The sequence below is a fragment of the Ochlerotatus camptorhynchus genome, unplaced genomic scaffold, assembly GCF_037179485.1.
Source record: "Ochlerotatus camptorhynchus isolate MF236.1 unplaced genomic scaffold, CSIRO-AGI_Acam_v1.1 ptg000551l, whole genome shotgun sequence".
NCBI lineage: Eukaryota > Metazoa > Arthropoda > Insecta > Diptera > Culicidae > Ochlerotatus > Ochlerotatus camptorhynchus.
This window is the reverse complement of record NW_027041034.1, coordinates 1,401,823-1,427,299: the sequence shown is the minus strand read 5'-3', so window position 1 is coordinate 1,427,299 and position 25,477 is coordinate 1,401,823. Positions and strand designations below refer to the sequence as shown.

General features: G+C 38.2%; 2 protein-coding genes across 3 annotated transcripts in view; one reads left to right on the top strand and one right to left on the bottom strand.

Annotated features, from left to right (window-relative positions):
* Window positions 1–25,477, top strand: part of LOC135713374 (calpain-11-like) — a 187,886-nt gene that overhangs the window by 130,429 nt on the left and 31,980 nt on the right. For both annotated transcript variants that reach the window (XM_065236481.1, XM_065236480.1), the window contains exons 3-5: window positions 3,712–3,750; window positions 21,607–21,875; window positions 21,933–22,135. In XM_065236481.1, the coding sequence (XP_065092553.1) occupies window positions 3,712–3,750; window positions 21,607–21,875; window positions 21,933–22,135 (511 nt within the window). The remainder of the gene's footprint in view (window positions 1–3,711; window positions 3,751–21,606; window positions 21,876–21,932; window positions 22,136–25,477) is intronic.
* Window positions 19,798–20,394, bottom strand: LOC135713387 (uncharacterized). The gene is made up of 2 exons (XM_065236493.1): window positions 20,215–20,394; window positions 19,798–20,163 (listed from the first exon to the last, which is right to left on the bottom strand). Exons 1-2 carry the CDS (start codon window positions 20,392–20,394, stop codon window positions 19,798–19,800), a joined length of 546 nt encoding a protein of 181 aa, XP_065092565.1.

Genomic DNA, 25,477 nt, shown 5'->3' with positions numbered 1-25,477 from the left:
CATCATTTTGCGGAATGTTGTTGATGAAAAAAGTTAGAGGCAAATGAATGTAAATGAATGCATGAAACGAATGACCATGAAAGACTTAGGCGCGTCCTACTTGATTCACAACTCACCTTCAAGGACCATGTGGCTTCTCAACTTGGTTTCATTTGCCGTTTCGCCAAAGACTTTAGGGTCATTCTCTGTTTAAAAACACTCTATTGTTTGCTAGTCCACTCCACATTAGAGTACTGTTCCGTAGTTTGGGCTCCTTTTTACAGCAACGGGGTGAATCGTATTGAGGCCATTCAGCGAAGATTTGTACGTTTCGCCCTTCGTTGACTACCCTGGAGTGATCCTTTCAATCTCCCTAGTTATGAAAGTCGCTGTAATTTGATGTCCCTACAATTACTTAGTGTTCACCAAGGCGTATCCAAGGCTACCTTCATCGCTGATCTCCTACGATCGGACATTAATTGCAGTTCACTTCTGCAGCAGTTGAATGTCAATATCAGACGCGTAAATTTACGTTCTTATTATTTTTTCAATATCCCGGCTTCTCGCACAAACTACGGAGCCTTTAATTAGCACGTGCAAGATTTTCAACAAATGTTATAACTGCTTTGATTTTAATATCTCCCGTGTTAGGCCTAAGAATCTGTTTCATAATGTACTTTTTACTTCCTGACGGTTTCAGTTTTCTGTATTTAAATTAAATTAATTATGTTATCATTAATATCTTTTTATATGTTAAGGACTTAGTTCAAGCAAATGTATCTGTAGGATTCCATGTTATATGTTGGTACTGAAATGATGAGGTTTTGCGCCCACTAGTGTGGGCTTTTCCCTCCAAATAAATAAGTAAGGCAGCTTACAATCTCCTGTTCCTCACTGCTCTTCCGATGTGTATTGTAGTCCCCAATAACAATGCCAGGTTTAAACGAATTGGGTTACGATCTGGATTTACGGGAGAATGTTATATTTTGTATGGAAAAATGTATGGGAATCGAATAGAACCTATTCATTTGCTTGCCTAAAATTCAAATATTACTCAAACTTCACAAAAAATAGATTGGGAGTACTATGCAAAGCAACTTTGTCTCAGACTGCAAGTCTATTATACCTAATTCTGAGAAAAAAGTTATTATTATATTACTTTAGACCTATTGCTCCGTATATATGAGCTTGTAGGTACGTGTGGAACACTTGGCCTACAGTGACAGATTAGTAACTTTTTGTACAAACATAAGATCGATTAACAGTATTGCACAAAGCTGTTACTATACAATATTCTCAATCTAAGTTTGAGATTTGGTGCAATTTTAGCAATATTTGGATTTTTGTTTTGATTTACGGTTTAGCGTCTTTGCATTCAATTTAATTGTTTATGAGAAAGTTTGAACATACTAAGAGGTAAGCACATATCATCGATAAGCAAATGAATAGGATCCCTCCGTTACCCATGCATTTTCCAAATAAAAAAATTAAATTCTGCCGTCAATCGATATGATATCCAAATTCGTTCGAATTTTGCACAGTTGTCTGGGACTTTAATGCGCATTGAAAGAGCAGTGGGGAACAGTTGGTTTTAAAATTAACCCAATGGGTATCAACGAAATGGACTTAACGCAAAAAAGATGTATATCAACAATCGCTGCCATTTTAGAACTCAAGATGGCAGACTCGAGACTAGTTGGTGGTGTTCAAATTGCGAATATGCATCTGAAGCCAAATGAAATATTGTCATCAACACTGTACACTCACAAGGGCTGTTTCTTTCGGAGTAGTTCCACGCCAACTGGCATATCGATTATTTTTTCCCGAATGCCTTGAAACTTCGCAATTGTTCACTAAGGGCATGCACCAAGTTTGTACTGGAATTCGGCCAGTTTGACTCGCGCCTAATTTTTTAAAACGGCATTTTTGTTATTTTTAAATAAATCACATCACAAAAACGGCTCATCTAATCGAAATAGTGGTTGACACAAAGTTGGATTGCCTTTAAAGAAAATAACACAAACTAAAAAAAATCAAATATTTTCGTCGAACATTAAAAAAAACACTGATAAAATCTTTAATAACAAAAAAGAGCATTTTAAAGACTTTTAAACTTATGTTTAAATAAAAACAATCAAACTTTTCTGAAATGGACGCAATGGACACTTCGAAATTTACCAAAATTTGAAGAAAACAATTATTGAAATCTGGGTCTATTTCATGAATTAAGTTTACACCTTCATATGCATTACTTTTTCAAAACCATTGTGCAGTGTTTACTTAATGATCACATATTTACAATGTTTACCTCCATATTGTAAATCATAATTAAACATTATCCAATAAATTTAGCAAGCATCCTCTGACCTACACTTCCATTCAATCAACGATGGTGGTCTCGAAACCCATCAAACGAGTTTGCAAAATACATATACAGCAAAAAAAACTAATCACTACACAATCTTCTTCATTATAAACATATTTTGATTTCGTGCTACCGTTAAAACCACCGAGCACCCAATGAGGGAGAATGAAAACGAAGATGTTACGCACCTAATGAGAATCATTAAACTCACATCTCAGTGATTGATGATGGTCATGATGCAAGCATGTAGTCACACTGATCGCTGAATACGAAATCGCCACCCGTGTGTGGCTCCCTCGCAGTTGATTCACCACAGACGATTAATTACAGGCTTCGAAGATTATTCGGGTGGAAACATTTGTGAAAGTCATCCGTCATCGTCGGCGACGTCAAGCGCTAACTTTATACACATTCTTCGATAAGCTTAAGTTGGCACATGTAGATACAAGCTATGACACGTGCGCGCTTCAATTAGTGTCACCACGCAGAGCGCTAAAAAAAGAGCCGCGCCTATCATGACCTGTGCCTTCGAGTCCATACATATGCAAGTGCGTCACATCGGTCGATTGGTGATCTGATTTCCCTCTCAAGACAGTAGTGATTGAACAAACGAACACGTCCAAGTCAAAAAGAAACCGAGCAGAGCCCTAATCTCATTCTTTCCCACGCAGTAAGAGCAGTAGCTACCTACCTATACTCGCGGAGATCTAATCACTCTCTTTCACTAATTTCCATCTTCTTTTCGCATCTTTTGGGGTTCAGTTCATTCGGATGAGTTTTGTCTTGAGAAGCGACCTCGAAAAAAAGAAGCTTTTCTACGTCGTTGTTGCCTTCATCTTGACAGACGGACTTAAATCCGCAGTTAATTTCAACTACACCGCCACCGCTGCCAGTTAATTGTTCTTTTTTCCTGCTGTATTTTTTTTTTCGGACCCTAAGTCGCACTATTTTGCAACTTTCTCCATCTAGCTGTCTTTCAGTTCGCCTGGATGGTTGCTAGTACGGGCGAGTTTGGGTTTATTTGAGGTCATGTAGATTTTGGGCGGAAAATAAATTTGTGGCTGGATAGATTGAAAAGTTTGCTTTTGATGGACGTTTCGTTGTTTTTTGGCAGTCTCATTAGAGCCTCAAGCGAGAGGAGTTAATTACTTTCACTTGTATGACTATGAGTAACACTGGCAGACGGTTGTGATGGGCATCTGTGACTTTCCATGAATCAACCTGCTGGGTTGTTGCATTGTTGAAAAATGGCCTTCACACAACCACTTTAATTATTCGTGCAATGTGCAATTTGTCAGCTATTTAAATGTTATGACACCAAGTGCAACTTTAAGTAACAATTTGTTTTCACTTTCTTTCTTCCACAGGTGAATTTTCCGCGTACGACAACAAAGGATTCCAAAGCAGTAAGTAACGCAACGTGATCGCAATTTTGAATGCTATCCCACGAAAAGCTGACCACCATCGGAACATAAATCCACTCCAAAAATCAATGCACACTCTCAACTCGATTCGCTTCCTCCATGTTGCACGCGGGCAATTTTCTCATTAGTGCAATTATGAAAATTTACATTTTACACATATTAAACATCCACAAGACAAGTTATACAATCGAAAAAGGTAGTAATTTTTTCGATCGATATTTCTCTCTATGGATGGTTCGCATTTCTGCAATAAAAGCTGGGGGACCTGCTTATAACAAGCCTTTTTTTTCTCTCTCTCTGAAGAGTCATTACAACTTCTGCTATTGGACAACTGAATTCATTCCCTGGTTTGTGCTGGCTACATTGGCGTGCACAGACACAGACTCTTCGGTACTGTTTGCCTTCAAGAAGATTTTGTCGATCTGAATAGCCACGGTGTTTAAGGCAGAACAATATTATAATAAAAATTAGCACCACTGATTCATTCACTATTTAAAAAAGACCAGCGAGGGATATTGAACATTTTTTTAATATGTTCGTTCTAAACGTTGTAAAAATGAAGATCTTTGAGTGTGTTGGTTTATTTCCTTTGAATTCCGTTATAATTGCTTATCTTCTGACAGATACGCGTAATTAGTTTACTACTTGCAGTCTTCATCAGTGCCAAGTACTCAAAACCACTCAGTTTTTGGTATTTATGAAGTCTGCAAGTAGTAGACGAAATACGCGTATCTGTAAAAAGATATGCAATTATAACGGAATTTAATGGGAATAAACCAACAAGCTCAAAGCTCTTCATAGAGGGATTCCGTTAAGAGGTTCGACAAATTTAAAAGATTGTCAAAATGTTATTCCCCGAGCTTTCCTAATTTGTTCAGTTTGAAATGTAATGCAGTGTTTTGATTGAACTCACACAGAAAAATCTACTAAGTCCAAAAATTTGGAAAATGCATATAAACAGCAGATTAGATCAATACGTTTATTATTGATGACATTCTAGTATATATTTGGCAAATCAGTAACACAATGTTATTTAAAATCGTAATTAGCTAGAAATGCTACAACTTTTTCATTGAAAGGTAACAACCTTCGAAAGGGCTGATGTTTTGTGAAATTATCAAAAAAAGTCATTAAGTTATAGTTTGGGATGAATTTCGTGAAAGGTCACATGGTTCCTACACAGAAAAAAAAATCTGTCTTTTAACTATCGCGAAAAATCTCCCTTCGTTTAATTTTGAGCTATACTTTGCAAAAACAGCTAAATCGTTGACAAGCTTGCATGCAATAATGCAAATATATGCGATATTGTGCTTATATTTACACGCTAGCGTAAATTTTATGTGCGCTATATCTCGCAGAAATTCACATGATTTTTTCTAACGGTGTTGGTGTAATAATGGTACACTCAACGATCGCTACTGATTCGTGTTTACTTTCAGTGGGAAAATGCATTTAAAATGCATCAATGATCACCTTCGTGACCATCTGGTTCGTCTTGACAGTATGAAATGCACAAATTTTTCAGATAAATCTCCTTTAACAACATTTAAAAATATGGTAGTAAAATGACCTCAAGATAGTGTATTCTTCTAATATATTTCTTTGCAAAATTTATCTCATAAAAATATATGTATCCGGCCTAAACACTTAACCCGAAAAGACGAATCAAACGATTTCAAATTTTTTTTCAACTTTTTTATCTAGTAGGGTAAACGCTCCTATAGTTGCGGTACGAGATAAGCGTTAGGTTCCTATAGTTGTGTATTGAGCCTCCATGCACAACTATAGAAACCTAACGCTTCTAACTTGCCGCAACCATAGGAGCGTTTCCCCTACACGAACTGATCTGATCACTTTTGGCTATTAATGCTGAATATAATTTGCTGCAATTCTTTAGGTTTTGTACAAAATCATTTTTAATAGCTTGCTTAATTTCAAGTTTGCTTTTAAACTTTAAAAACGGGCAAGAACGAACTGTACTGTTGAAGACTTGATGCTTTGCGTGCCATTTAAAGTTTTGATTTCAAGACATTTCTATTGAACCACATTTAACGTCCACACTCGTGTTTTTGCTAGATTAAATTTGCCGTCGGCTTACAATTGTTTTAGTTTTATTTGTGTTTTAGTTTTGCCTCTACTCTGATTTTTGTACAAAATTATGCGCAGTAGGCTCTGCCCGCAAACGGTCGGTTTTAATTTCGCTGTCACAAATTCCGTGTTTTCCGCGTGCTGTTTGGCTGTTTGGTACCAAGGAAAAAAGTAATTCGTTTTCATTATTATCATGTGAATATAGATTCATCATGATTAATTTATCGGTGTTTTAATATTGTAAATTATTGTGAAAATTCCCGGGTTAGAATTTTTTTTTTTGAATAGTTGTGTTGCTGTAGCGTCGTGCTAGTGTGTTTCGGTGCTACGCCTCCACTCCCGGAAGCAACGTTTGCCGTGTCTTTTTACGTATTTGGTATTGGCGTTCTGCCCCCCTGGACAATAACCGGGAAAGATGATTTTGCAGATTAGACTACGATCCTTCCACGTCGAGGACACAATACATAAGCGGTGAGATCTAACTGATTACAACTAGATATAAAAATATGAAATGCATCCTACTAAATACGTGCCATCTACAAAGCAGGAATTGCTTTGATTATGGAAGTGTGCACGCAGTACCAATATACATTTTATATCGGTACTACGTGTATGCGGGGCTTGTTGTAAGTGAAAGTAACCTCGGAATGGACGTGAGTGACCAGGCATTCTGAAATGGGTTACTGAATCTCAACAGAGCTATCGCCTTTCAACTTCCGGGCTAAAATTGTTTGCAATGAGGTCAGTATAATAATAATAGATTATATTGCAAACATTTTTCTTCCATAAAAACACTGCCGGACAGTGGAAGTTGGATTGTATATACATACATATACATACATGCATACTCTGATTTTTGTACAAAATTGGCTTCAATACTGCTCACAATAGTTTGAAGGGTATGTTTTTTTTCTTATGTGATCTTTCACACTACCTTGTACCATTTTTGAAGTTGTTTTAACGCTTGGCCCCAAATATGCGAAGAACGGACAACCTCTATGTTCTGAAGAAATATTTCTCGTCCAGAAACTAGCATTTAAGTACCTGTATAAAAAAGAGAGAGAGAGATATAAGGATTAATAATTTCCTTTTAATTCCACTACTTTATATGCTTATCATTGACACATACGCGTATTTCGTCTACAATGTGCAGGCTTCTTCAGTGTCTTGAACTATTACTTGACTGAAGAAAAACATATTTGATTTACCTCTAAAGGGCTTTAAATTAATTTACTGGCTCCTTTCATTGCTTTAAAAATTATACTTCCAAGCCAACGTCACTTAGTCAAGTATTTCACTAGCAACATCATATATGTGCTTTTAAAACTTCGCTCCTTACTTTATGGTTATGCGGCAAGTAAGTAGTAAAAATTACGTTTATTTACTGGTTTTTTTTTAAGTTTCAACATTTGGGGGATCATCATCTTTGTTCTAGTTAATTAGTTATTCTAATGTGATGATTGCGTTTAGTGCTAATTTACAGGATAACCTTTTAAGGGCTTGTTTTCGTTTGAATTTAAAAAAAAATTGATAACCTACCTACTTGAGCACAGGAACTTACCTAACTACTTGAACTAGGTTCCCAAATCACAAATGATCTGGTGGTTTGATCGTAGACAGGTGACTCTGAACCTTTCCAGCGTGGAAGTCTTTCGCTCTTCGAGTGTTTGAAGACCGGCCAGGTGGTGAATCTCAGAATTACGAGTTCGCGGTGCACTGTTAAGGATCATTCTGAGGATCTTGTTTTAGATCCTCTGAAGCTTTAGGTGGTGGCACTTAGCACAACTCTCCCAAATTGGCATACCATACTCAATAGCCGGCAGAATGATCTGCTTGTGGACAGCAAGCTTGCTTTGGAGGGACAGGGTGGACTTCGTGTTTATCAGAGGGTAGAGCAACCTGATCAAGATGTTCACTTGGTGGATGTCTTGTCCACATGGGATCGCAATAGCAATTTGTTATCGAGGATGAGACAAAGGTAGACTACTTCATTCGACCATTCAATGAGAGTGCTATCAAGATGGATCTTGACGTTAGCAGGCGGAACAAGCCGAGGTGAATTCGAGTGTGGAAACAGAATGGTTTGATTTGCATTGATACAAATCTTCTAGTTATGTGGCAAAAATTAATAATAAATAAAATAGTTATTCGGGATCCCACGGATTACTTTCAAACAGGTGTCAAATGAAAGGTAAAAAGCTATAGCATAGTCCCTCTTACTTGAAGAATTATGCTATAGAACGGCTTGCTATGCTCCGCGTAAATTATAATTTCTCGGATTTTTGGCAGATATGGAGGCGGGGTATAGCAAGCCGTTCCATAGCTTCATTCTCCAAGTAGGTGGGACTTACAATGCTAATCTAAAAGCTCAATTAAAGGTACCGTCTGATAATTTCAGTGCTTGGTACTGAAATCGTCGAGTCCATGCAATAATGTCACAAGACGAGATTTTTTATTTATGAGATTTTAAGCAAATGACGGAAAATAGTAGGGAGTTTCGTCCCACAAAAACCCATTTGGAAATTCGTAGGTAGATATGAATTTGTTGCTTTTCAAAAAAAGCCAAACATTAAGCAGCATCTAAGGCACATGTTGAGTTATGCCTATGTTGTCCATACAAATATGCAATTTAGTTATCCTTTAGCATGTTGCTTATTCATGCAATATGGCCACAACTCAAAAAAGTAAACCCATTATTTCGGGACCTTCTGGTCTAAAGGTATCGTTCGGCTTTTTCAGTGCTAAGCACTGATATCTGTAATCTGTGATAGGGAAATCATTTTTTCCTACAACAGAAACGCACCGTTTTCTAACTACAATGTATGATCCATGCTAAAAAGCATAGTCAATGAAAATAAACAAAATGTTACTAATACTTATGCTCAATCAATGTACTGCAAATTTATTGGAAGTATTTGCCATTAAAAGTTTTTGTCCTTGGTTGATTACCTACGAGCGTCGGGCGTGATGAAGTGGTGTGTACTATATGCCACAAAATTACTGACTAACTACGCCGTTGAATGGCATATTGCATGACATATTTCACATTAGTGCTTTGGAGAAATATGCCTTTGAAAACACCCTTTTTTCGTTACATGACTCATTTTCGATTTCTTAATGTCCAGTATAGTAAAGAAAGAAGTAGTCTTACGTCAAAAGGGGTTTCTCAATTGAAAACTTTGATGACGATGTGTACTTTCCTGCTCAGGATCATGAGATATGAGACTTTTCAATATTTTTGTTCACTAGTCCCACTTAGTGTGCCATTTTTTATCCAATATATCCCCCATACGAGAGAAGACGGAAATTTTCTGCAGTTAGGATTATTCGATGTGATTTGCAAGTGAGCAAATTTTGAACAATTCTCAATATCAGAGATACCCACTAGATAACTTTTCCGAAAACGATAATTTTGCATATGCTCAGGATCTTATGAAGGTAACGGCAGCCAATAGATATCAATTTTTGATTTAATAATCCGCTTTTTAAAGGATCTCATCCAACTGAACAGCATTGTCGACGATCAATTAAAGATCATAAACGGCGTACGCCACGTCCTTGCAGTCAAGTAGGAGTGGTGTAAGAATATTGAAGCGTTCTTTAGTTTGTTTTGGGGATCATGTAAACCTCTGCATCTCTGGAGGGAGATTTTGTTAGTTGATCAAGGTTGCAAATACTCATTTCAGATATATGTGTGCTATGCATCTTCCCATGCAATTAATTATCCAGTACCAGCAAGAACATTTCCATTTCAATCACAGTCAGATGGCCAGCACAGCCATCGATGCAATTTCGGAAACATACCATTTAACACGCAACTAAGGGACAGCCAGGCATGTGCGTTATGAACGTAGCAATATAATAACCCAACACATGTTTTGCTGACTTAAATTGCATACCGGGGTGGTCTCGCACCACAGCCCCAATAAACAGCATAAGCAAAATAAATCAAAACAAAGGCATCGATGGGCGCAAGGGCAAAAACCCAAATATCAATATTTGTCAGCATTATGTCCCAGGCGTCTCTTTCGTTCTCTTTTTAACCCATTAGAAGATAGGAAAATTCAATGTAAACTGTTGTAAACCGAAGGCTATAAAAGCCAATGAAATTTGTAGAATAAAACAGTCTTTTTCCAACCAGAGACTCAGCTTTCCTCAAAGCGATTTTTGACTGTAACCAGTCGTAAAAGACCGCTAACTGAAGAACTCCTCCCACGGCGAATCTAAGTCCTCGCGACTGAAGATATTCGCCTGAGTCTCCATGCGCACGTGCGAGTAAGTTGTGATGAGCGCGCCAAAGTGAGTGCGTAGTGTTGTTCACCGCAATGTTTCCTTAAGGAAGAAGGAACATTGCACATATGATTATGAAATCATTAGCTATTATGAATATATTTTTTAGTTGTAAGATACAAGAAGAGGTTGCGAAGTATACACACTAATCGAGTCAGTACGGTTTTACTGAGTTTTTGAATTGCGGAACTGTTCGGTAAAAGTTTAAAAATCTGTGGAAAATTTATTAATGAGAAGATTTGTTCTAAACTTGTACATACTTAGTTCTGTTAACCCCATTTAATGATTGAAAATATAATTGATCGATTTCATTGATTCCTTACGGATAACGGTCATTTGAATTTTTACCGACTTTTTCAGCAATTCAAAAACCCAGTAAAAAAATACTGACTCCTGTAAAAAAATCTTAGTGTGTACATTTGACTCATGAAACGTGTCAATTTTGCTTGCTGAGAGTCACAATCAGCAATGTAATAAATTTTCACTCACTCATTCACTCAGCGGTCATAAATTGCTGATTGTGACTCTTACAATGCAACATTGACTGATTTTATGTTGAAGTAATGAAATTGGGTTGTTAGCGGAATGCTAAATAAAACAGCAAAAAAGGTTACCTTCCATTTAATTCCACTTAATTAATTTTGGGTATCCATGACAGATACGTATTTCGACTACAATGTGCAGTCTTCATCAGTGGGAATGACACTGATGAAGACTGCACATTGTAGTCGAAATACGTATCTGTCATGGATACCAAAAATTAATCAAGTGGAATTAAATGGAAGGTAACCTTTTTTGCTGTTTTTTGATTTTATGTATCAAGCACTACCTCTTCTTGCAACTTACAAGTATAACATGTGATTATAACATCTTTTGATTTCCTTATTGCAAAAAAACATGTCTTTATGCGAAATTGGCATTTTCAACATTGAATGGGGCTCGTTGGATAAGGATACTTGATAAGTGATATAATTGTAGTTCTGATTAAACGAAACATTAATAAATCTTGTTAACCCTTATAAGCGTGAGGAATTTTAAACTTTTTTCTACACCGCGTCATTGAAATAAGAGCTGGCAACCATACATGTCACTTACATAAAAAAACGTTAAAGAAAATTTTCTGCTTAGGAAGTAAAAACGGTTGCCACTAGGCCATCGAGCTTCATACATGCACAAAGCTTTGTGACGAATGTCGAGGACGGTGACATGAAGCTGTTCAAATAAAACGACGTCTCCCAAGGAGTCAATAACAGTTTGTTAAAAAAATTCCTGAACAGCTATTCTTATATTATAAAAAATCAGAAATACGAGCACAATTAAAAAAAAAATAGTGGTTTCTGCCAAGTAAAGTATTGTCATTCTGTTAATTTTATTGAGTTCCCTGGGCAACTTGCTATCCACACAATAAACAAATGCAACAATGTTAAGACTTCGATAGTTGTCAATTAACAACTGTGAGAGTGCTTCTAATTATAAACGTAAGAACAAAGCAGAACGGTCATGAAACACACCATGCGTAGAAACATAAAATGGGGCGGAAATAAATCCTCTGCACGCCATTGTGCACACAGTGGCGCTTACGCCGAATGCATCGACGTCACTACCAATATGAAATGCCATGGCAGAGTACCAGAAGCTGCCAATTTATTCCATCATTCGACAATGCCTCTGCTTATGCTGCTCTGAGACTGTGAAGCAAAGCCAAAACAAACCTGTAGTAAAGCGATGCCCAGTAGCTGTGTGTGCAACAAGCAACGATGATGATGACGACGACGACCACAACATGCAGACGAATATGAGAATAAAAATGCTGTAAAACAGTTCCAACAATAAAGATCGTGTGGCAAAATCACGATAGCGCCACCGAGAGCCGACCGATCGAGTGACCGTTCAAATGCCCTTTTCCAGTGCCAGCAGTGAGGCATGTGCGAGAGGAAAGGTGTTGATGTGGCGCAATCGAAAGTGACGACCATCAGCAAGGGCCATGGGAGCGAAGCAAATATCTGATCATATTTTTGCTTCCTTATTTGGACAGTATTTATGTAGTTATGAGTGTTCGGGGGGAACGAATGAATGCTCTATTACTGTTTTGTTTGAAATGGTCAAATAAGCGAAATAGCAGTTGTTTGAATTGAATTCGATTGTCGATAACCATTTCTGAGCATGAGCTGCATGGAAACTTAATAAATTCCAATGGCAATGTTTGTAATGTGGGAAAATAAAATACCCTATTATGCTATAGATATAAATGGAGAAGTTCTTTGCAGTACATTAGATGCCAGAAGGTTTGTTTTGATGGTCATAAAACGAATTTATTTAAACTTCATTGTAGACAAACGATCTCTACGCCTAATATTTAAGAGGTCGCCCAGCTGGGAGTATACCGTTGACTTCCGTCAGTCAGACAACAGCTCCATTTTGGATTGGTTTCCTGTAGAATACATTCTAGTGCTACATATCTTTTTCCGACAGTATTTTATTCAGTTTTAAGTTGAACAATGCATAGATGATTTACGTCTTCCAGAACCAATAAGTCACTCTCAGACAATCCCAAGAATACAACAATGGTATTCTCATTGTCATTGCCTCCATTGAATATCGCCAAAAATACAAAATTGCTGAGTTGTCGAGCATGTGCCATTGTTGCGAGCTCTGGAAAGAATGTATTTTTTTCCTATGATCAAGAATCGGTGGGTGAACTATGAGTCGCCTGTGTCTGACGGCTCCATATATGTCAATCAGCTCAGACAGGCAAACAACTCTTTTCCCGTTGATACTTGAGGGGTTCCACTCCGGCCTCGATTTTGTGTTATTAGGAAAGCTATTGAGCGAAGGAAACCAAAGCGAATCCCAAAACCGCGCGTGCAACTATCTATTAAGAAATTTGCGTCCAACGCCCAACAAATCGCCCATAAATCGTGGAACAAAAGCACACACTCACACATAGTCTATCGGCTTCAATTTCAATCCTCCCACCTAAAATAGAAGGCTGGCGCTTGGTGGTCGTCATTTCCACAAACGACTTGTTTGCAGGCTTGTAAACTGTAAATTGAGAAAATCAAACTAAATTTATTTTGACAACAGCTGACTCCTCCCAGGGAAATGAAAGCATTCCGATAGAGTGACTCTTATACGGCCAAGAAGGTCGTAAATTATCCTTTGGATCTATTATGGGCGCTGGGGCCACAAGTCCCATAAAACAAGCTAACGTGCACGGCTAATTTATTCAAATCGATGAAACGTATAATTTTGGAGCTTATCGAAATTAGGAGCAATGCCCTTTCCTAATTTGGCCTGGTCGAGTAGATGTTGCAATACGGGACGAGTTCCTCTGTATGGAAGAACCCCCTTCTTAGGTGCAAATCGCAGTAACCGCAAAACCGTGACGTGCGTGCGGGGCCATGTGCAATGAGATCCTCTCGATACCGCACAACATAACCTATAATACGTAATCGGATGCCACGCTGAAGAAAAACAAAAACTCCGAGAGAAACGTGACAGAATTGCCGAGTGCGCGCGAGCGTGTGTCGTGAACACGGTCCGGTGGTGGCGAGCACCCGGCAAGGTCCGGCGCTTTCTGTGAAATAATACCCCCTCAAGCTATGGCCGGTGGCGGGCAGTGTATCCAACAGACACCGACAATAAGTCAGTAGGTCATGTGTGCGAATGTGACTGGGGTATAAGCTCAGTGCACTCGCTGCTGACCGCAGAGGAAGGTAGGTATGTTTCTACGATGTTACACACGGGGAAACTGTTCGGCGTGGAAAGGGAAGAAAACGAAAGTCGCTTCTTCCACTGAAAGTAGAAGTCGATGCGAGTAATGATTTCTTGGAAGCTTTAATGGTCTTTGGAAAGGGCAGAATAATTGAAGAGATTGTGAGTTGAATCATTTGTCAACAATGCTAAAACAATAGAGCATCAAAATGGTCCCATTATAAGAAGTAATAATTGCAGTTGAAATGTAACATCCGGAACTTGATATGTGCCTGACAATGTTTGAGAATGGGCTCAACCTGATTTTATAATAAATCTTACATTTGATTTTGGTACACTTTTTGAAAGTTGGGTAAATTTTTCCTGTTATGGCTATACCTTATAGTATGTTCCATACAAGATAGGACCTTAAATCATGGCCAAATTCAAAGTCGATAGAAGATTTAATGTTTTGGGGCGCTTTCTTCATTGCCTGCATTTTTGTTGGTGCTAGCTATTGTCATTGCCGTTCGAATTCTTAAACTAAAATTGACTATGAATTTTCAAGGTTGATTTCTCCTTCCTTAAAAAATAAGCAATTCTTTCGATTTTCTAAAATTTTCATCTTAAGACATGTCTTGTTTAAGATATTTAGTAGCAGTTTTTTTCCTTCTTTGAAACATGAGCAATTCTTTCGGTGTCATCGCCATTATTTTGCCTTACCCTATGAACAAACTCGCTTCTCGGCAACGGTAGTGTCATGCTCTGTCACAGCATCTACAAGCATTTTGCAGGCTTGCTAGTCTGAGTATTAATTTGGCTCAATATCGATGCCTTACTATAAAAAGTGAACATCTATTAATAAAACAGCAAAAAATGCAAATGCAAATGGAAGATAACCTTTTTTCCTGTATTATTTAAGCATTCCGCTAACAACCCACTTTCATTACTTCATTATGATGGCTACCAAGCCTTTGGGATTTTCCTTATTAGAGAGTTGTATAGATTTTTCTCCTTTAGTTTACTCAAATCTTTGGTTTTTATTAGTTAGGTAGGTTCCGATTCAACACATTGTAGTTTCATTTTTATACCTGTGATCTTGACTTTTTTACCTAGGGATGAGTACTTAAGTAGGTTAGATTTTGATAAGTTCTCTAGTGGGAATGACACCGATGAAGACTGCACATTGTAGTCGAAATACGTATCTGTCATGGATACCAAAATTAATTAAGTGGAATTAAATGGAAGATAACGTTTTTTGCTGTTTCATTTAAGCATTCCGCTAACAACCCAATTTCATTACTTCCTCTATTAATATTTCAACCTAATGACAAATTAGACCTAGTGACCCATTCGGCTTAATGACATTTGGCTTAATGGCGATCTAGTGGCTATCGGCCTAATAACCCATCACCTAAAACACGTAAGCTAAAAGAGAACTGTAAGTAGCGCACCCCACTTGCATGCAAGATCGTTAGCACGGGCAGACACACCATATAAAGTGCTACTCGAATAGTAGATCGACCGCCCAAATGCAGAAGCTGTAATTATGTAAAAGTATCCTGGATTACTCAATACATTGAATTAAAGTTTTCATTAATTTTCCCGTCTCACAGTGAATCAGTGTTCTCTGCTAGGAAGTTGGATTGAGAGAGTCGAAATATTGTTCACGTTTCGTTAATTATGTCTATTCGTGTATTCGTTGAATTGGTTAACTCATCTTCTGAAGCAGGACAGGACTAATGGGTCAGAGGAATTGCTTCCAGTGACCTGTTAGGAACGGTTTTCAGAATTGGATATTTTAAGGGCACGAAAGTATTGCACTATTCAATTCATTGCTCTATCCAGACGGTTTGCACCCAACAGTAGAAGAAGAGTCAGAACCAAGAAGGCTATTGGGTCACTCACTAACAGGCGACTCACACCGCTTGCCTTCGCTCACAGAGCATGTAATTGAAGATTTTTTCCATAGAAAATGTACTGAGCGTCATTCAAAACAAGGACTGTGTACCATCACAGGAAAATAAACGAGCTCTACTGTCAGTGACTTGTTTACTTCCCAATCATTCAAACGCTGACGAGGCAGTGAGTGATGAGGCGGCTGGCAGTTCATACTCATATGAAAATCACTCATTGAACCTGACTGTTTTGCGCACTGCAGAGTCTGTGCACATACCGATTTTGGCACGTAGGGCTGCTATGACTTTGGTCATTTGCTTGGAAGTGGAGTTTGGATATAACTTAGTGTCATTGAATTCGAAGAATTTAAAATACTACGAGAAAAAAGTTTTCAATGCAAAGAATTTAAAGGATTTTCGTCAAAATTCTAACGATTTTTAAGGAAATTGTATATGTGTAGGTGCAACTGAGGAGTTCCATGCAAATGCCAAATGAGACTTGACCTTCTCAGATTTGCATGAAAGTGTGCATAATTATTTGTTATGGGAAATTATTAAAATTTCTGCTAAAATTTGGCCATTTTGAAACTTCCATTTTCTTATTTAATGGTGCATTTGACATTTTTCAATACTTCGTAGCACACGTAGTTCCACACCAAAGGTGCGCTTGGAGAGTAGTTCGAGAACGGTTGTTTGCTTGCTCCGCTGTGTGCTTTTACTTTATTTTATTTTTTAGTTCGGGCTGCTTTGTACTGTTGAGTTTTTCAAGGCTTTTGTGTCCCGGATAGATAGTTTAATTTGCAAAGGTTTGTGCAGATGTCTTCCCCCCTGTTGCTTATGTGCTTGGTGTGCTCGCGCTTCCCTTTATTGTCGGTGTGACTCGACCGCGCTAATCTATTGTTAAGTTTTTGCGATGAGCATTGCTTTTGTGCACAGAGTGATTTGAGGGGGGAAAGAATAAAGTGACCTTGTTTGAGCTTGGCCTGCGGCTGATCAGTGATGGAGGTGCCAGCCAAGAGGAATGCAATGGGGTGGATAGATTTGTAAGGTTGAATATGTCTGATGTCGTGATCGTCTCGAACAAGCAGGTTTGCCTCTTGCTTGATAAGATTTGATACGTACACCCAACCGAGGGATGTAAGATTCGCTTACAATTATGTGGGATTCATCATCAGAGGATGTTAGTGGAGACCGCATGAACCAAGGATGCGATATACCTAGCTGCGGTCCAATGCAAGAAAATTGGAGACCGAAAAATGTAGAGTGTATTAGTGAGGTAAATTAGTTATGTCGAAAAAAATAGGAATCCGATTGCCGACTGGACTCGAACCAAGAACGCTTCGATTATCAGACCTGTGTTTTCTCCACTGCTCTCTCCATGCTCCTGAATATGGATAGCCTAAAAGCAAACATGTAGCGCTCATTTTCTCGCATACTCGACTTCATATGCTTTTTCTGCTGGAGAGATTCGAGGCAAGTGTGTGCGTCGTTCTACAATGTTCTACAATGTGCGTCGTTCTACAAGCTTACTGGTATAGCCAAAAGCGTAGATAGAACACGAAATGAAAATAACAAAAAACCATTACATCGCCTGTAAGGTCAACTTTTAACATTCGCTGCAATGTTCATGAACAGAGGATGATAGGAAACGGAATTAACATTCATTGTAATAGATTTTTGGTTTGCGTGTAGTAGGTGTGTGCTAGTTTTATTTTTTTGTAAATTTTTCAGTCGCGTATCACCCATGAGCTACACTTTGATTGTATTAAGGTTTTATTTATAAAGTCTCATTAACAATGTTTTATTGTATTTTATGATGTACGATATCGATTTTGAACGACCGAGCAAACTGTCGGATAGGTATGGAGTACAAAAGCATTACTTTCGGTAGAATATGACTTTTGATCAACCCAGGTTCAAACACATCTGGATCAACAATAGAAAAGGGCCCATCAGCATTTGTAAACAAACCGTTCCAAAGCCCTTTACTCACAAAGCAAAAGCCATCCACGCAAACCAACACCATCATCGGATAGGGGAAACTTCCACCTACACGATGATGGTTTTTGATTGATTTTCTATTGTTGATCCAGACAAGTTTGAGCCTTGCTGGGGAAAGATATTAAGATCTATCCTAAACCATTATTGTAGAAAATCGTATCAGCTAAAACTCAGGTGTAACGGCACGGAAAAAGTAAGAAGTAAATTAAAATTTGGTGTATGGTTGATCCGGTTTGAAAAACATTGTTAACTGCTTTTGGGTGCGTCGTTTTATTTTAATAGCTTTTTACCTGGGTTTGCTTACTGAGCAGAAAAACGCGGTCCCTGTCCCTTTTATATTAAAGAGATTTATAATAAAATCGCCTTTGTATCGTGTATTTTGCAAAACTTTTGATTGTCGTCGGTGCCGGGTTTGAATGTTTACAACAACTTGAGTAACGGTATGATGTGATATGAGAGGCTCGGTGGCCTTAGAGCAACCGTTTTTGCTTACTGAACAGAACATCATGAGTCTAATCTCAGGCCCATCCACATTCAAGATTCGTCAATCGATTTATTTGATAATGTAACTACATGGTAATAACAGCAACTCGATGATTAAAAAGGAGTTCGTCTGCCTAGTGGCAAACGTTTTTGCTTACTGAGCAGAACACCGTGGGTTCAATCCCAAGTTCCTTCGCGTTATATGAACGTTAGGATATCAATTCAGATTATCGTTTACCAAAACGAATCCTGTGATTCCTCGTGGAAGTGCAGAGGTGTTCTCGGCTTCCATCAAAGCGAGTGTCATTTCAAACCATTCCTACCCCTTCCTTTCTTGGCCTGTGTTTGGGCGCGGCCGCCGCTGGTATTGCTAGTCCCAAGCATAGTCTATTGGTTCTCTGTGTAAGTACAGCTGATCTGGCAATAACAGAGTAGCAACCGTGGGCGGACAATCAAGCTCATGCTCATGCTCATGTGTAGTTCCACACCAAATGACAAATCTGACAAATTCAACCTTCTCCAATTTTCATAAAACTTTGGATAATTGTGTGCTATGGGCAATGATTCACATACATTAAAAAATTCGGCCATTTTGGATGTTGTAAGTTTTTTTTAAATGCCGTCTTTGTAATTTTTCAATAAATTGTATCACGAAAACGACATTTCTGATCGAAATAAGTCTTTCTGTCAAATGCACGTAAGTATAGGCAATTTTCTTAAAAATAGTTAGAATTTTAACAAAAATCCTCTAATTTCTTTGCAATGGAAACTTTTTTCTAGTAATATTTAAATTCTTCGAATTCAGAGATGCTAAGATATATCAAAACTCCACTTCCAAGCAAATGACGAAAGTCGTTGCAGCCCTATAATCAGTTGTTTAAATGATTATGTCGTAAGCTATTGAACGCTAGTTAAAGAAAATTGAAATTATGCAGAAACATATTTATGTTGAGAAAACCTCATCAAAACAATCATTAGGGTCCCTTGGTGAAATATTATCATGATTTCTCCTGATATCACATACCGAAAAATTTCTACAGGACTGCTGAAAACGCAAGGGATTGTGATCAATTTCACCCTGGTAATCAATTTACCCCCGGATTACGGTAAAGTCATGTATTAATATGATAATTCTGGGATGTTAATGGAATTTAGTCAACTTGATATACGTTTCATTTTAGCAGAAAACTTTGATTAACTATCTTTAGCACCCATCTTGGTGTAAACTTCGTAAACACGTTAACAGAACATTTAGCTTAGCAATTGTACTTCTTATGTTATCTTAGTGAATTTATTAGTAAAAAGTGTACATCATCTGAACAAGGTGTATGTATGACTAAAAAACTGCGGTCAAAAACATTAGTTACAAACAAATTATTGAATAAACGTGACATAAGTTATTGAATGCATCCCAATCAATAATATTGCATTTAATGAAAACAAAATTAATGTTATCTGATTAAGTATCTGAAATGATAGTGAGCTGTACTGAATGCTCCAATAGTTAAAATACAGATCACACTATGACTTCCATTCTATAGGAAGTTTATAAATGTATTGAAATCACTATCCAAGCTCACCACAGCCCTACACCTAGCAGTTTCCTATCACTTTCATAAAACTCAATGACCTTCCTGATATCCAACGGATTCAGCTCATACAATCTCGATTTCCTCATCATTTTAGATTGACGTCTTCCCTGTGCAAAAAGAGTGCCATTCCTGGAATGTAACGTTAGCCCACGATTGTCAAATAGTCGTTGCAATGAGCTGACAGTGCCAGGATCCTCAAAGTTCACAATGTATTGGTAATCGATTTGACAGGGTTGGCACATAGTGGAGATTGGGTAGTAAAACTCTCGGTATTCGCTCAATAGAGCGTCATTGGTTTCGTTAAAGAGGAAGCTCACAAAGTCCTTGAAAGCAACTGATTCCTGTTGGAGCTGGAAGAAAGTATTAGTTCAAACTGATTGGAATCAATACATACCTCTTACCACCGACAGTCGCTTGATCAGGTCTGTGTGAAGTCTTCCCATGGGTGAATTGTGCCCGGCATGAATAACATTTTGGTGAAATGTCAACAATCGATGCAATGGATTGATGAGCATGAGAATGTTCACTTGGGACCAATGTTGGGTTTTCAATCCCGCAGAGTTCGTTTTGGGTTGTATCATAAAATTGATTGTATAATCAGTTGGACACAGTGCAAGACTCGCATTCGGGAAGAAAAGCAGCCGTGTCAGGAATTTATTTGGTGGAACATTTTCGCAAATATCGCGGTTGATCGAATAGTAATCACGATTGTTTTCCACGATAGAAGTTTCAGTGGAAGACGTCCTAAGAAGTATAAATATTAACGATATTAAAATTATGATTATAAGAAGGCAAATCCATCGGTGCACAAACGGTTTTCTAAGAGAACAGTAATTTACGACCATCGTTTTTCGAACAAAACAAAAAGACTGTGAAGTGTAGTATCAATGCGTATGACATCCCGCAGCCTTATACAAATAATGAGACACATGTTCGTGCACACTTCGAAACAAAGAATCAATACTTTATCAGATGTGTGCATGTTATGTCCGACTTCTTATCTAAATTTTACGTTCCAACTCGAACATAATGTCGTTTCTCAAATAAGTATATTTTTACATTCTTATATTATGTGAAAAGTACCGATAATTTCATCGACCCAGCCCAGAACCGGAATCCTGTCTCCAGCATGATTTTGTTTCGTAACTGTGCCTATGTAGGTATGCCTAATAGAAGGAGACTAGCCTACAGTGAAATATTTATTTGATATTTGTTTTCGAATAGAGTATGTATGAACTTACTTGTATTGAATTGATTGTGTTTGAAAAATTGAAAAGATAGAACAGCTGTAATTTGGGAGAATATAAGTTCAACTTCTAACGCAATTTTGGATTAATCATAACCCGTACTACACGTTCGAATATTGATTCAAGAATGCCATTTATTTTCCAAATTAGATATAAAGTAACCACTTTCATGGGTTCATCTGAATACATGGAGTAGAGGGTACACCAATATATATGAAGCTCAAAGTTCGGTAGGCCAAAAAGAGCTCGCGTAGCATGCTTCCTTTATCGTCCGATCGCGGGTAGAGCTTGAGGTTGTGCATATTGCGCTATGTTTAAAGTTGAATGTACTTTGGCTATATTATGTTATTTTTATAAACTGTGTTTGCTGAATTAAAAAAAAAACAAAAAGAGTAGTGATGCCAAATATCGCCACAAGGGGTAACATTCGCCCAGTTTGGTGCACAAGTAAAAATAGAGTTTAATGTTCAATATCAATTATAATGACGTAAAATATTTCAATTACTATAAATACAAATTAATTTTAAAATTGTATTATTATTTCAGATGGCGGTCCAAAGGTGCGATCCTGGATAAACGGTTCCACAGATCATCAGTCAACGTTGTCAAGGCCACGTTCAACCGAAGTCATTACCGCCAACGGACATAACGGTACCATTCCAAATGGCCGACCTCATAATGGCATAAATGGCATGAATGGAGGACCCAATGGGGTGGTCACACGAGGGCCTGGTGGATTACACGAGGATTTGGAGTTCCCACCGACGACGAGAACTCTTTCCAAAAAGAAGCAAATTGTGTGGATGAGACCTCATGTAAGTTTTCGTCAAATGTTATGAAATAGTACATTACTAACTGCAACCCCCTTTTAGGACATGTGCGGTCGACCTCAGTTTCGTCTGTCTCCTCCCGGTTCCCCACTGGCTGCCCGAGAGCTTCCGGAACCGGTTGGCCCCGGCGATCCTAGCTTACTGGCAGCCTTAGGCTGTCTATCGCAACTTCCCCGATTGCTGGAACGAGTAGTTCCTCCGGAACAGACATTCGATACCTCCAATGGATACTGCGGAATGTTCAAGTGAGTATACATCATTACATCACACTAATGTCGGTAGCTTTCCTTCACGTACCGACTAATTCTTGTTAGATCGATGGTTATCGTTGTGATTTATGGCTGCTCTAATCGAATATGAACAAGCTTTGCTTCCAGTCAAACTCCACGACTCCTGGAATTTTTATTGGTCACGTAGAACTAACCAGCAAGAATCAACGCAACACACCAAAATCGATCGAATGAAAATCGAACTCAGCGGGAGCGCTCATTAGCGTATGTAAATCCGATCTGACCGCGCGCGAAATTCAAATTTGTCGTGGCGACGATAATTTATGGGAAAATTGCTGTACACTCAATGACCAATGCTCAATTTACTCAATGCTTACTTGTAGCAGCTCTCACTTTTCTCACAACCAGAAGCCATGATCGAAGATACTTTTACATGCAGCTCACGGCTCCTCCGCTCGAATGGGTGTATGAATAACTTTACTGACACCTATTTGTCGCAATTCAATACGCTAATAGCGACAATAAATTCGCACCGGTGTCAATAGGTGAGAGCAAATGCCAATGAAGACGCCTACGACAGACGCCGCAAACTCGCGATCGCTCAGGCCGAGACCGAACAAGCTAATTTCAGTCTAATAGCATCATTTAGTCATGTAGGTACGAGATCAGAGTTCCCCCTAAAATGACATCCAGTCGATCGACAGACAATATCGCGGGTGTGCAGATACTTGGCTTTTGCGAAATCTTTTGTTTATAGGTACATACAAGACTTTCATAATCCGAAGACCATTCATTGATTCTCGAACAAGACGACGACGCTTCTAAATTGCGTCCATAAATTATCGCTATATTTATACGTCCATAAAGTGTTCGATTTTAATGGTTTGTTTTAGTGGCGCATCGAACTGCTAGAGAAAAGACCCCGAGGCGAGGGTGATCGTCACGACACGAACGGTCGTTTACAGAGAGCGGTTGTATGAGCAAGCGCAAAGTGATCTTCACTTTCGATGGTATGCGCCTTTGGGTATGCAATGAACGGTTGTCATTTTTCACTGAATGAGCTTTGAAAGCGAATTTAAGTTTATGTTAGGGTAGTTTATTAAGCGTGTAAATCGATTCTCTTCATAGTCTTACTCATTAAATAATAACTCAGTCGCAAATGCATTCCTTGCTATGTTTGACGTTTTGAGAGTTCTATAGTACTATCTTTTATCAAACTATGTAGTGGAAAAAACATCAAAATTTTATTGTATGACCATAAAGTGTGAATCATCGTCCGTACAGTGTGACCTATAAAATCAGCGATTTCTCGAGATTGATTGGTTAAAAGTAAAACATTGAGATTGGTTAAAAGTAAAGCACATGTATGTATTTCTATAAAAAAAAAATGGAAAAAAAACATTTCCTACGGCCAAATGTAAGAATTTTTGATTGCTGAAAAATTCAGTAATTAAATATTGTGGAATCTATGCAGATTTTCAGTTCAATGTTGTCATTTTGACAAAAGTTGGAATTGTTTGCTGATCTTTCATCAAGTCTAAAATCAGCAAAATGTTGCTGATTTTCAGCGCTTTATATTTGGTGGGTATGCTAGATGCGGGGCATCGCTTCATTTGAAAAGTTTCATGTCAATATCGCATCGTGTATCCTGATCCAATGACTCCAACCTACTAACAACTCTAGGGCATAACAGCCTTTGTAAACAATGACTTCTCTCGTTGATTTCTAGGTATTCAAGGAACGCTTACACAAACCATTATATCAATCGCTGTGGGGAAGTCTTCCCCTACTCGATGGTGATGTTAATTTGTCAGGGAGAGCCATGACTTTCGAGAAATCATCGAGAGAAGTCATTGTTTACAAAAGCTGTTACGCCCTAGTTCCAGCTCTATCTAGAAATTCTCCTATCCTGTGATCTTTGTGGAGACACAGAGGTAAACACAAAACAACAAAGATCACTCTAATATTTCTACCCTACTCCCACCTGATTGCAACGATGTGGCCGGGGCCGTTATTGATCTTTGAAATATGGTTAGCGTTAGCGTTAGCGTTAGCGTTAGCGTTAGCGTTAGCGTTAGCGTTGTTATGATATACTTCGTAGATTGGATACTAGCGACACTCACGTCTCTTCTGAAATTCTCAGTTAGACTACTTTCAGGAATAATGCTGGGGAGTAAACATTGATTCCAATCTAAACAAGAGTAACAGAAGCATGACTGTCGCTATTCCCGTCCACGCCCATCTTTACCATAACTAGGGATAGGGAAGGAAATGTTGATGTAGTACTTACTTAACGAGAGGCCACCGACTTAGCGACACCCTCATAAGTGCTACGGAGTTGGAGGGTTGGGTAGGGTATTCGGTTAGGATTCACCTCAAGTTGGCGATGCAACCAAAAGTATGTATTGTTTATTTGTTGTTTATTTAATCTCTCGATAGCCGGCTATCGAAAGAACATATTCATTTTGTTTAGTGATCATGAATTTTAAGAGTCATGACGGAGAGCTTGGGATTGAACCCATAATTTTCTGCTCAGTAAGCAAAAACGATCCCTCCAAGGTCATCGAGCATCTCATAACCATAACACTTCGCGACAAAACAGGACTACGTTTTCGCTTGATATGTAAATAGTTTCCGAGGTTGACCTCAAGTTGGCGATGCAACCAAAAGTATATATTGTTTATTTGTTGTTCATTTAATCTTTCGATAGCCGACTATCGAAAGAAAATATTCATTTTGTTTAGTGATCATGAATTTAAAGAGTCATGACGGAGAGCTTGGGATTAAACCCATAATTTTCTGCTCAGTAAGCAAAAACGATCCCTTCAAGGTCATCGAGCATCTCAGAACCATAACGCTTCGCGACAATACAGGACTACGTTTACGCATGATATGCAAATAATCTCCGAGGTTAATTTTCAATATCAAATATACAAATGTTGGTGGGGATTTCTTGTGCTGTGGAAGATCTTGGGGTTAAATCCATGATTTTCTGCTCAGTAAGCAAAATCGATCCCTCCAGGGTCATCGAGCATCTCATAATCCACAGGTGCTATACTGCAGAAACATTAATAAAGTTAGTGAGATAATACGATTAAGCGGAAGATTTGGCACCATCAAGCATAATGTCATCAATAAAAAACTAAATTAATATGAATGCTTTAAAAATTACTGCTGTTGTTTGCTCATATAATCAATAGCTGGTTTTCAATTACCTGTAAAACATAAAACTTAAAGCAAAACGACCACTTCTCCCATGACCGAAAAGCGCTAATACGTGTTCAGGGAATTATCTGTGGAAAAGATCCATCAGTTGGTCCATCATTCGAGTATGGTACTTTTTAGGTTTCTAGCATC